The sequence below is a fragment of the Thamnophis sirtalis genome, unplaced genomic scaffold (assembly GCF_051295495.1).
Source record: "Thamnophis sirtalis isolate CommonGarterSnake01/CBP01778 unplaced genomic scaffold, rThaSir2_p1.2 scaffold_4, whole genome shotgun sequence".
NCBI lineage: Eukaryota > Metazoa > Chordata > Lepidosauria > Squamata > Natricidae > Thamnophis > Thamnophis sirtalis.
The window spans coordinates 72,156,226-72,170,325 of record NW_028261384.1 but is presented as its reverse complement, the minus strand read 5'-3'; the positions used below and the strand labels follow the sequence as shown (position 1 = coordinate 72,170,325).

At 33.5% G+C, this 14,100-nt stretch overlaps 1 protein-coding gene across 5 annotated transcripts in view; it reads right to left on the bottom strand.

Annotated features, from left to right (window-relative positions):
• Positions 1–668: 668 nt before the first annotated feature.
• SUGCT (succinyl-CoA:glutarate-CoA transferase) overlaps positions 669–14,100 on the bottom strand; it is a 440,539-nt gene continuing 427,107 nt past the window's right edge. For 2 of the 5 annotated variants that reach the window (XM_087713118.1, XM_087713116.1), the window contains exon 14: positions 669–1,708. In XM_087713118.1, coding sequence (XP_087569244.1) covers positions 1,545–1,708 — 164 coding nt within the window. In that variant the 3' untranslated portion in view covers positions 669–1,544. The other 3 variants (XM_087713114.1, XM_087713111.1, XM_087713112.1) reach the window with 3 other exon arrangements.

Sequence of the window (14,100 nt, the reverse complement as noted above, 5' to 3'; positions counted from 1 at the left end):
GATCTCACAGGCTGGACCTCCTCCGGGTGCCATCGACCGGGCAATGCTGGCGACCCCCCGGGGGAGGGACTTCTCTGTAGCTGCTCCAGCCCTGTGGAACAATCTACCTGCAGATATCTGGACCTTCCCACTCTCTCAGCTGTCCGAAAAGCCACTAAGACCTGGCTGTTCCAGCAGGCCTGGGGCTGTTGACCTCATAAATGAGGTCCAGCCCCATCTAGGCTTGAGTGTATGGTGTGTTGTTTTTAAATCTGTTTTCTCTTTTCCCTATATTTTAGTTTTTACTTTATTCTTGTATTTGTAAGCCGCCCGGAGTCCTATGGGATTGGGCGGCATATAAATTTATTAAATTACAATTACAATTAATTACCCAAAATTTCCCACATATCTTGTTTTGAGTAAATTTCAATATTTAACTTTTTAAATCCATAATGGGATGGCTCATCCTTTCTCTTTCCCTAATTTTCAGAATAGAGAAGTCTCGGATTTACTTTCTAAAATGTAAAAAAAAAAGTTCATAAAGTTAAAGAATGGCCATCATTTCAGGAAGCACTAGACAAAGAACCTACCATTGTTATAACTATCTAAAATCTTCTTCTAAATGTTAATATAAGATGATTGAGATCTTTTGATTATTCTTTTATATTCAGGAAGAAAAAAAAACAAAGTTTCTTTTTCCCATTATTTTTATTCTTGTAACTGGAAAATCATAACTGTGACAAAAGTTAGCTTTTATTTTTATTTATTTTTTAAAAGAACACTAAAAAGTATCCCAAATCAAGTAAATCCCAATGCCTGCAGATAGAATCACGTTTCTGGGAAAATGCTGCTGCGTATATTTTGGAAATTCACATACAATAAATTTAGAAAAATATAAGAACTCTCAAAATAAAATCACTAGCATTATTCATTCACTGTTTAATACATAGCTGATTAAATATGTTCTTGCAAACATAAAGATAGTTAGCATTTTAACTTTTAAGTGCAATGTAGCTACCATTTGATAGTAATGTGATGGAAACCAAATGCTTACAAGAGCAAATCTGGTAATCTGAATTTAAATACAACTTAATTTTGTAAAAGCCTCTTTCACTGGGGCTCATATAAGAAATTAGCAAGTTAATAAGGTTCCTATTTAAGATGAATAATGAAACTACCTATTTGCTCAATATTATAGTTTTTATTTTAAAATATTTTCAAAAGAAACTCTCCTTCAGCTATAACATTCAAGTGTTAATTTCTTTAAATGTATTTTGAAAGTCATCTGGCATTATTACAATTACAATAAATGTGAGATTACGTACAATTAAAACTTCTGGGAGTGCTGAACCATACTGTAATAGTGTCTGAACTTTACAAAAATATGTATTTCCTGATAGTAAATTTATTAAAAAGTGTGAAAGTTGATGCTTTTGTGACATATAAATTTCAGATTATTATAAAAAGAATTTAATCATACTTCAATTAATACACTGTGCAAAGTGAAGATATTCAATGCAATCCATGAAACCTTCACCCATATCAGCCATTGAAATCAAATCAATTCACTTGAATTCATGCTGAGCTATTGCCCCAGCATCAAACAGATCCTGTATAACATCATCCTTATATCCCAATATACTCTTCAATATATCCAGTGTATGCTGTCCAACCAGAGGTGGTGGTTTAGGATGTGACATTTCAAACTGGTTATACCTTACAGCTGGTCCTGTTGAAAAAAAAAAGAAATCTATTATTAATTTTGTGCATAATATCCTCCAGAACTGCTACAGAACTGCTTCTACTGTAAACTCTATTATTCAATATAAGAAGTAGATAATTAAAATACAACATCCACCTAAAGGTATTTTTCTATTGCCTGATTACTTTCAAGTCTGGGCTTTTCTGCCTTTTCCAAAACATAGTAGAAATGTAAACAAATTATGAGACACAAATAGCAATACACTTAGATTTATATACCACTTCACAGTGCTTTACAGCTCTCCCTAAGTGGTTTAGAGAGTTAGCATATTGTCCCCAGCAATCTGGGTCCTCATTTTACCCACCTTGGAAGGATGGAGGGCTGAAATACATTTATTACCAGAATGTCTAATTTCATTCTTTATATTAGAAAAGACCTTGTATAGAGTTTCCTACTTTCAACCCTGAAATATATGTAAAAATATAGCTAAAAATGAGACAACTTTCCAACAATGCCTATCCCATTGTTGAAAAATTTTCATTGTCAGGATATGATTCTTAAAATTCTTATTTTTTCCCCTTGTAACTCAAATTCACTGAGTCACCTCCTGTCCTTAAAGCAATCAATTTCCCATGATAGTTGTTCTGTTGCAGGTTCAACCTGCTCACTTCTTTCAGCCTTATGTATATGCATTAATATAGCTATTAAGCATAGATGTACTAAATCACCATTGTTATACTATGCACCATGATTATTACACATTATAGCAAGAGATGTATTTTACATTATAGGAAAGGCCAAACTTTGAATTAGTTCTATCTTCATTTGCAATTGAAAAAACATACATCAGGTCAGATGAGATGTTTCTCATGCACAGCATCTGCCTGCATACCTGCTTCAGTTAAAACTGTTCTGAAATTAAACATTTATTTGATCAGAACATACGGTAAGCTGAATTCTTTGGTTTCACTAAACTTCCATTTTCTTGCTTGCAGAATAGAGGACTTGAATCCTGAAAGTATGGTGAAGGCTGATCTTTTCCAACTGTTCAGGATATTTCCAATAGTAAGGTGTTTCTAAAGTTTATGGCATGATAAACTCACTGCTACTCAGAACAATGGAATCTGAACCTCTATTAATAAGAAGGTAAAAAAGGCTATCACTTGAAATCTATTGACCAAACAATATCTTGGAAATTAGTTTTGTATTTACTATTTGAAACATGTATTTTCTCCAGAAGATGAAATTGACTTTCAAATATTATTTTTCATTTTAGTTTTACACCAGTTTTCCTCAGAGAAGAGCCAAGAGTTTTAAACAATGCCAGCATAAAATGACTAACAATGTTTTAAAACTATAAATTCAAAACATATTATCCCATTTTGATATTGTCTTAAAACTAGGACTGAGTTCTGCACAATTGCAACACCTTGATCATTTTCAGGACCCCATTGAAAGTCACATTACAATAATCCAGTTTAGCTCTAGTTCTGGCAATGAAACTGTTTTGATTGCATAGTAGGATTATCTGTTTTAGAGTGAAAGTAGGGGGATTCAACCCTCTAGAGTCTTCTGGTTCTCTTAGCAACTTCTGACATCATCAAATGTAATCCTTCTGCAAAGATTGTCTGAGATGGATGTGGATGGAAATTTTCTGCAATGGTTCTGTGTTAAAAAATTAAAAAAGGATGCTGAAAGAATAAAACTAAAGAATTATTCCCCAATGTATATATGTATTATGACTTATCATGCAAGTTGTTAAGATATATACTCCAGATATTACTTTCTCATCAAGTTCTCAAAGGGGATAAAATAAACAGTTACACTTAGAATACCAAAACTGCCCCTGTAGCAGTTAACTCCATATCACTTTTTTTTCTTTTGTGCCATTCTGCTCTAATATTTCAGGCACCAAATATATAAGAGTTGAAGGACACATTAAAACATAAAATATTAAAAACAAAACAGTAGAAGCAACATTTTGTTTAAAAAACATTTTTTAGCATAAAGTCATCAAAGGATGAAAGGCTATTTTGTTTTTAAAAGTCATGGTCTAGAAATTTTTATACAGGATTTTAAAGATGAAAATGATGACAGACAAAAATGGAAATGTGCTCACAGATACCCTTGACTATCCAAAGGAAGTTCACATGAGTATTCATGTGAGCAGATGCATGCATACTCATTAAGTCTATTGTAGGGAGGAGAAGCAGGTAAATCTAATGATAATAGTAGAATCAGAACTGTGATTTATTATTGTTATTTTGAACTGATTTTATTCATTAACTCTTTAATAAGTCTGGCAACTAGAAAATGGGAAATTTGGAAGATACCACCAAAATGTATATTAAAAATTAAATTAAAAAGCCTATTGCATTGGCCTCTGTAGATAGCAACAGTCTCTTTCTTTCTTTCTTTCTTTCTTTCTTTCTTTCTTTCTTTCTTTCTTTCTTTCTTTCTCTTTCTTTCCTTCCTTCCATCCATCCCTGTTTTTTAGATGTTTTATGTTGCATTTTGATCAGTATGAAGCTATGGATAATACTGATGGAATGTATAAAGACTACTGTTTTGCTTTTCTCAATGTTTTAAGTGAGAACTAGACAGGATGAGGGGGTGGGGGGGAGAAAGCATGGCTTCTGTTTACCATTTTCACTAAGCAATGGGAGCAATGAGCCACACTGGCACACTGGTTAGAGTACATTACTGCAGGCTACTTCTGCTACCTGTTCCTGCCTGCAATTTGGCAGTTCAAATTTCACCAGGCTCAAGGTTGATTCAGCCTTCCATCCTTCCGAGGTGGGTAAAATGAGGACCCAGATTATTGGGGGCAATATGCTAACTCTGTAAACTGCTTAGAGAGGGCTGTAAAGCACTGTAAAGTGGTATATAAGTCTAAGTGCTATTGCTATTGCTATAAAAGGCCCCTGGTGTGCTAATTCCTGATAATATCCAACTCAAAAATAGAAAGGCACTATAACAATTCCTGGATATTTTCTTTACTGGAATCCAGGCCTATCACTTTGATGGGGAAAACCTTTCACGTATATCTCTCAAGAGCACTGCTTTTTTATATTTTTCCTCTGATGAAAATGATTTTCTGCAAATAGTTTTAACTATTTAGAATGTTGTTGTTGTCATCTTTGTACATTTACACATAGAGAATAAATGTACATACTAACAATATTTCCTGTCCTAAGATCCAGTTTGCTAGGTTTACCAGGATATGGAAATATTAATAAAATATGCTAGAAGAAAGTATTGTACCAGAATTCACTCAAAGCAATACACATTTATACTAAAATAAAGAATTAATGTGGTTATCAGCATTTCACCTAAAAGTTGCCCTGAACTAAGAGTTTCTTACTTCTATGAAAACATGTTTAAAATTCTACTACATGTTACCTAAAAACTTTCAAGAGTTTTTCAGAGCTTATAAATAAAGAAGGGATAATTTCTAACTAAACACAGACAAATTATTAGTTTTTAAGGTTAATGATAACAGTAAGATTATTTGACTGTAAGGCTAAAATAATAGTAGCAGCGGTAGTTTTAAAAAAGCCCTTAAGCTGAGTTCAACTCCTGGTAATTGTATCTATGAAGTTTTCTTGGCAGAGTTAAGAAGGGGGTGGGTGGGCGTCACTGGCTTCCTCTGATACATTTAGCTTTCCAGTCTAGCCAGCAACCCTGGAATTCCTAAGCAGTTTTATATCCAAATATTAATCAGAGCTGATCTTGCTTGGCTTCAAGTTCAGTCAAGTTTGGATAGGTGCTGCCACCTGCTGAGACAACTATAAGGCTGCAAACTTCTAATTAATGTTAAATACCAGCACCTCTCTGATCTTGCCTGATCTCAGAAAGGTTACATAGAATCAAACCATCAAATCTGGCATGGTGGTTCAGCTGGAAGTTGGAGGAATATATACATTTAAGAAGCCAAACACTGAAAATGAGTTGTAAAAGCTTTTCAGCACAACATTATTTGTGAAAGATTGACAAGATACAACTCAGTCCACTGCTGGGACAGACTGTGGGAAAGCATGGGACAATGTAATTGAATATTTATTTCAAAAGACAACTGCTGAGAGACATGAGAAAAGTGATTCCTAAAGATACTCCCTCCCAATTAAGTCACTATAACTGAGACTGAGAAATTCCTCTTACAGTTAGTTTTCAAGATTCTGTATTTACATAAGTATATAAAAATCAGTAATGGTTAAAGCTACCTTCTGTATTGTTCTCATGTGCTTGGCATCTACTATGTTCTGCTTCTCTGGCCTATGGATCTCCGCTAAAAATATTCTCTTTTATATGTCCCAGTCATGAAGTTAGATGGCTCCTTCCTTTTTTTTATGTACCCGTCTGAGAAAGGAAACTTAGTTTTGAAGTGTTTGATTTATTAAATGAATTCATCAAGGATATAAACATAAGACAACAGGTTAAAAATGAATATGTGGGGAAGAGGAAAAACATAGAATCAATGGAAAATTCTAGTGAGGAATTGCAAGAAGCCCCAATTATGTTATGCTTTACCCAGTTAGTAGGGCATTTTTATGAAGGGAAACCCCTAAAATAACCAACTTCTCCATATTTTTTCAAAGATAAAACTTTGAAAATGAATATAAGAAGTTACTTTTTTTAAGAAATGAAATTCTTAATGCAGCTAGTATTATTTTTCTGAAATACTTTGTCTAGCTGAAATAAACAAATACATAAAATATATAAATATGCCTTCACAGACATTCACTTTACACAAAAAATTATTATTAGTCATAGGTCCAGCTTTGTAGATCATAGTTGATTATGTGATATGCAAACATACTGTAGAGGTTATAATGAATTTCTAGTTCAAGGAAATAACTGAAGAATGTCTCCTATTTATCTAACTGATCTTAAGTCAGTAATTGTTTTGCATTATTATTAAATAATATGCAGGACCTTTCTATGGGAATTTAGCAGAAATGTATATGTTAAGCTGGGCTGAGTTTGCAGGGCTGAGTGTGCATGGCTGTGCCTTAACTTTGTGCTCAATGCTACTTTAGCTGCTCTAGTGGAAGCTCATATTTGCACATGGGACAACTGAAATGCCATCACAAAATTGGGCTACCATTTGTCAAACCACACTTTCTGCTGCTTCCTCCCATTTCAAGCAAGCATCTGTTTTATTTTAATTTTAAATTCTTTGAAGAATACTCACCATTAGTATTTAAGGAGGAGTTAAGGGAGAGCAAATTCCACATTTGAACCCTATTCAGACAAATTTACAAACTGACAATTTGATCAATACCAACTCAGTATGAAGGCCAAGCAATTGTGTTGGCTTTCCATTGTCTGTTGCCAATGCTGGTCATGTGATATTCAGCTCAACAGAGCTGGGAAATATCAAAGCAATATGGAGTATCTCAGTTTCTTAAAATAGGCAGGTAACCTTTAGTTTATGTTGCATGGGTATGTCTGTGTGAGCAAAGTAAAGCAGCCTGTATCTTAAGCTATCAAGGTTGTACTTTTCAGTAGCCTATATTAAAGATTTCTATTCTGTTCCAGAAAGGCAAATATCAGATCATTGTGATCTAATTCACAAGTGAAATAGAAGAATTGGTACACCCATGAAGAGGAATGAGACATAAAGCTAGGAACTTCCACTCCCACCTCACTTTTCTTACTTTTCCTGCTCCCTATGAATTGTATGAGAAAGATGGGACTCTTCCAAGAAGACAACTAAAAAGCCTGTGGATATAAATTAGAATCAGATTGGAGCCAGCCATGCATAAGCAATATTCCATTGCAAATGTGCACAGATCAATTTCATTAAAGCAATTCCGCATTCTCCCTGACTTTTTCCACCTCAAGATGTTTTGGACTAGTTCCTTTATGATTCCTTTTAACTGCTGGAGAAGAATGCTTTAACTTCCTTGGGTTGGCAGTTTTGAAATTCTAATCACAAGCAGCAGGTGCCTTTTTAAAAAAAAATACAATGTTTCCATCATGAGTCTCTGGGAGATGAACAGTGTCTTCCTCTCAAATGCTCCATAACCTTTTATCCTTTGCCATTGCACTTGTGGTTTTGGGATTTGACTATTCTTCTCCCTGCTTTCCATTATGTCTTTTCCCCCCTACACTACTTTCTACCTGTTGGCTAATGCATCTTCCTTTTGTTAGGATTGCTAGATTTAAGCTTTTATTTATAATGCTGTGGTAAAAATGGTTAAATCCATTATCTTCAAGGACAGTACAAATATTTTCTGGCTTAAATAACAGACCTTCATGTTCCATGAATGTAAAAGATCCAAACAGCATTCTGGTTTTTAGGTTTCCCCCCTGCTATCCCCATAAAGGATCACATTCAGGAATGGGATTCTGCCGGTTTGGACCGGTTTGGGCAAACCAAACCGGTCCAAACCGGTAGCTCTGAAGTGGGCATGCCCACCTGCCCCTGCACTATACTCACCTATATTTCCTTTTCCAAAGCCCAGATGATCAGCATGGCAGAGTGGATTGCTGTGCCTTACCTGTTTTCCTTGCCAGCAGTAATGTGGAAGGTGAGTTTTCTGTAAACTGTACACGCATGTGCGAGTGAAGCAAACCAATTGTTAAATCGGTAGGATCCCATCCCTGGCCATACTGCTTACTTTGTAACTGACTTGCTTCAAGCCATCACTATAGTCAGTAATATGGACTGAGAGTTGAGAAGATCTAAATGCAATCTATTGATAATACAGGCTAAGTCATATATACAAAATGAAATCATTTAACAGAGCAATACTATTGCTGAAGGTTCTGTTATGTCTACTGCACTGTGGCTCTACACAATTATATGAAATGTTCCTATATATTTCAAAGACAACACAAAAATATAAATAATAATGAGAAGTCCAAAATTTAAGAGAAATATCAACCTTTAGCCAAATGCTTATAAAATAATATAACTGCAAGTATGAAAGAAATGCTGATCACAGATCAATATCTGCTACTTCATCAGCTTCAGATCCAAATTTAGATAAAAATTATTGATGGTACACTAAAAGATAACAGCACTGATTCATCATAGCAATCATAATTACAAAAACTATATATACAAACACATACACACAGAAACACATACCCACATTAGTGAAATTACATTAGTAATCTGTTAAATCAAGAAGCTTGGAGTAATTACAGGGTCACTAAGGTATGAACGAATTATTAGCCTTCAGAATAAGCATTTTATTCATAATTATTCAGCTAAAAATACATAGTGCAAAGGCTTCAGCTGCTGTATTGTAACACAAAATTCTGCAAATGTTTAGTCTTCCCATTTCTATTTCTGATATAATATTTTCTTAATGACTCAAAACATTTTAAATAAAAATCAGTTCATATTTCAAAAATCTAATACTTCTTGATATCATTTCTAATGGAGGACAGAAATGCATGACCCAGAATTAGCTTTCTCTATCTGAAAATTATTCTCAAGTCAGACAAGGGTCTTTTTCAGCTTCAGCAATCATATCTGGTACAGGCAGCTGTGTCTATGCATGTGGCAAGTCACATGCTGCTATTTTCTGTATTGATATGTTTCTGGATTCAATTGACTACAAATGGTCACAAATGAACAAATGTTGTGGCATTGATACTAGTTGGAAGAGGTACAAGAAGTTCCTTCATTTTAAAAAAACAAATGTTATATAAGAAACAGTTTTAGCACTAACAAATCTATGACTAGTATGCTCCAAAGTCATAATGGTCAGCTTAGTCCCACTCATCACTATCAGTACATGTTTTTCATTATAGAAATCTTCTGCGTTGTGAATGCCCCTGCTGTGCGTCTGCTTATTAAGCCTGCAGTGTCCTGTCTAACATCAAGGAATAAATGGCACATTTTCATTAAAGCTCCAAAGTGATGTTTTTCCCACCCAACTTGATAAATCTAAGCAGCAGATGGCAGCTTCATTCTGGTCTACATATTGCTGTTTACACTTCACAAAGTCAAAACCTCCATGCTTCTCTGACACTCTTGATCATTTTAGAAAGAAAACATAACAGAAGAAGATCAGGCTCCAGGCCCAAAAATGACTGCTTGAAGATTGGTAGACTTGAATACTTGCTCATATCTGGGAACCGTAATAAGGTCTGGGGAGTATAAAAGAACTCAATGAATACTAAACTCTCATCTGAAAAAAGAAGTTTGGTCTCTAGGATCTGTCCAGGGTTCTGACCGCTCCACTTTCCAATTTTACCTATTTTACTTTTTAATGGATAAATTACATTAATCTACTTTGATAATCTTCACAATCTCTGCTAGAATCACTTCTACAATTAGAATCAGCTTTTCCAGCATGGAATGCATAACCATTTCAATCTACCAAATGTGGAAGTTGGCGTGGTAATACTTTTAGAATACAAATTTATTCTTTCTCTTAATTGTTTCAATTACCATATTTTTTGGAGTATAAGACGCACCTTTCTCCCCAAAAGAGGGTGAAAATCTGGGTGCATCTTATACACTGAATAAAGCATTTTTGGCCTACTGAAACTTTTCCCCCTTTGCAAAAATGGACTTGCAGAGAGTTCGGGAGGCTTGCAAAGTGCTCCTGAGGGCTAGAGAGGGCAAAAATGAGCAAAAGACAGAAGGTTTTTGCTCGTTTTTGCCCCCCCTAAGCCCCCAGAAGCATTCTAAAATCCTCCCAAAACTCTGCATGCCCTTTTTTGTTGTTGCAAAAAATGGTCTGTTTTTTACTCGTTTTTGCCCCCCTCAGCCCCCAGGTTTGCACTCTACAAACCTCCCAAAGCTCTGCATGCCCCACTTTTTGCAAAAAACAAGAGGGTTTGGGAGGCCTGCAGAGTGCAAAAATCTGTTTTAAATGTCCCTCTTCAAAATCATGGTGCGTCTTATACTCCAGTGCATCTTATACTCCAAAAAATGGTAGTATCTTTCAATATGAACAATTACTTCCAGAAAGTTCTCTGTGTGTGCTCATATACATGCAAGTATGTGTTTCTATAAAAAAAATAATTTTAACTATATGAAAACATCCTTCTGTCCCACAAGCGCACACAAATATTAATATGCATGAATATCTTCCTTTGATTGTGTTGATTCTCATGGTGATTTCTGAACTTTTCCAGAAGATTTAATATTCATTTTTTACTTTAAAAATATATATTTTATTTATACCCTTCCCTTTAGTATATATAAAAACTCAATATTCACATTGACAGTGTGTTGTGTAGGTACAATTGATTTTGAGTAATAATAACAAAAAACTTAACAATGCTATTTATAACAATTATCATCAAAACATATTAATAATAATTGTGTATCCTTAATTATTCATCTTACATTATTTAATTAAACATTCTTTTCCATTTTAAGTTTCTAAGTTCTGCTTATGTTTTCTAGCCATTGATAAAATGTCTCCCATATTTAAAAATATTCTGCTTCCTTCTTATTTTTAATTTTCATTGTTAATCTATCCATCTCAGCACATTGTAATATTTTCTTTATTACACTTTCCTTTGTAGGAATATCTTCATTTTTCCAATTTTGTGCATATACAATTCTTGCTGCTGTTAAAATGTAAAATTAAGTATGTATTTCCTTTATTATAATTTACTGGTAAGATACTCAACAAAAACAATTCTGGTCTATTTGTTGCTTTGTCATTTCCCTTAGCCATATTCGTATTTTCATTCATTCATGCTTTTGGACACATCCACCACATATGATAATAAGAACCCAGTAACTGACTGCATTTCCAACATATGGGGGGCATGTTTTTAAACATCTTTGCCATTCTCCCTCATGGAAAATGCCACCTATAAAACATTTTATATAAATTTTCTTTATAGGCTGTTGACATTGTCAATTTGTAATTTCTCTCCCAGAATTATCTAATTCTATAGTATATCCAAAAAATTTAGGCCATATTATAATGTTTCTTTTACTTCTTGTTCTTCCATTTTAAAACTCAATAAGTAACTATATATTCTTTTTATTAATTTATCATCAATCCCTAAAAATATCTTATCTAATTTTGTAGGTTCTTTATAAAATCCATACATTTCTATGTCTTTCTTGTACCTTGAATGTATTTGCATATGTGGCCACTAAGCCAATATTCATTTTTTACTTTAATGCACTGATTCTATTCTCTAGTTACCTTTCACACAACACGTATGAAAGCATACTTGCTCATTCACTTGAACAGGGAAAATATGAATGAAAAATTATAATTTGAGGGAATACAAATACAATTCAAATGCATTCCCTCCTAGCTTTTCAAATATTGTATCAATCAAGCCATGCCAAGAATTACTCCATCTCAAATATATTCATCTATTGTCCCAAAGGTGCTTTTTTTCAAGAGGCAACTGGACTTTCTGGTTTTTCTTTAAAGATGTTTTGCTTCTCAACCAAGAAGCTTCTTTAGCTTTTACTGGATGAAGGGGAATGGAAGTTGTTCATCAGTCCCTAGAAAGTTATGCTCAAGAGTGGGTTCAATTCCTGAAAGATACCTCCCAGGACAAATATTTTTGGTTCCTTTTTGCACTGTAAAAAAAGGACATTTGTGCCACAGGCAGGTACAAATAAGAATACCATCCAATCAGGAACACTAGTAGCAGTTTTGCCCAATAGGAAAATCCGGGGCATGGCTCAAGGAGTCACATTTAACAAACATTTGTTGGAGAAGCAGAACTGTGGTTGCTTTTTAAATATACTATTTTTTTACAAGTGCCTTTTACAGTTACAAATAATTGGGGGAGGGGAAGGGTAGAAAAGTTGTTTTTTTGCAGTGAGTTGTAAATGTGAGAGAGCTGCCAAGTAGTCAAATTTTTGACTATTTAACTGTGGGAGCAGTTCAATGGTCATAACTTTAAACTCAGAGCATAAGTTCTTTTGTTCAGCATCATTGCAACACTTCAGATTGCTGAATGAATAGTTGGAAGTAAATACCATCTAAATAGTATAGTTTGTCTCTAAAAAGCATAAAATTTTAATAACAATAGCAATAACATTAGCAATATCATCTTTTTTCTATCCCTCAATAATTAACCATGTCTTTTCCACATGCTTAATCCTTGCATTCAGCATTCATTAATTATTTCCTTTAAATATACATTATTTTATACATGCTGATATATTTTAAACATGAAGAAAAATGTGGAGAATTGCAAAATCTGCAGATTATTTGTAAATGATTCCAAAATTGTACATCAATTGTAATTAGAATTTGCAAAAAAGGAAAAGAAATTCAGAGAGATTCCTTCCATTGGTAATTAGCATACAGCATACAGTTCATGAAACAGATAATTGATTAGAAAATATGTATGATTAGAAAATATGTATGAATGTATGAAAAATCTCTTTTCTGATTCTCTTTATCCGTTTGATTTTGATTGGCTATATCTTGTTCCCTAGTAAAAATCTATGTAAGGAAGAATAGAACTTCTGAGGGCTCTATGTTGATAGCATTTATAGTAGTAACTATAAAACTGAACATTTTGAAAATGCTTTCCCATTTATTATGGTTTTGGTGGAATAATTTATTACTCCTGTGGGAATTTTAATAATACCCTGCTTTTTTAAACTGTCACCAGTCTTAAACTGTTTTATCCAATTTACACGTCAGCTTGAAGCTTGTGTGCTTAAAAGTTTATATACATATTTATGTGCATTATTAATATATAGTCTTTGCATGAACAGTTGTTGCTCAGTAGACATTTACTAAATATTCTAAAGCCTTATGTATTATAATATCTATTTACAATAATGAAGTATACATAATTTATTGAATTGAAAATAAAAAGTATCACAAAATAAACTAAGAATATATTAAAATAAGGAATACTAATTTATTCCACATATAAAATTTGAATTTGAGAAGAAATACACACATTTATTTTATATTTATCTCCAAACATTTGTACAGATGTCAGCAATGTTACAAAAATATTACTAATATAGTTAATGTGATGACCAAAACCACTACATTTCTTTTTTATAGAATGTTCCATAATCTTGTGTTGTTCCATGAATTATTCAATCAAAGCAATTTTCACAATTTATGATTATTACTCATATAACAAAAAGCAATATTTACTTCTCCAGTGCTTTATAATAATAAATCTAGCTGTTAACAATAAGGTTGAATTTATTTCTTATGCTATATTAAGACCTACCAAAAGTAAGTCAACTGCAAGATTTATCAGGAAAGACTAAGATAATTTTCTAGATCATTTATCTAAAAGCATGTCCCCAAAATTAATCCATTTTTTCCTGAAAGTTATATACCAAGACTAAAGATAACCAATACTGAACAGAACTGATCTTCACTTCAGAACTCAGTAGTAATGGATATGGAATTTGCTATAGGAAACTCATAAATGGAAAGGGGGACCAGTTTCCAGTATTCATACCAAATTCCATACTGTTGTAAAGA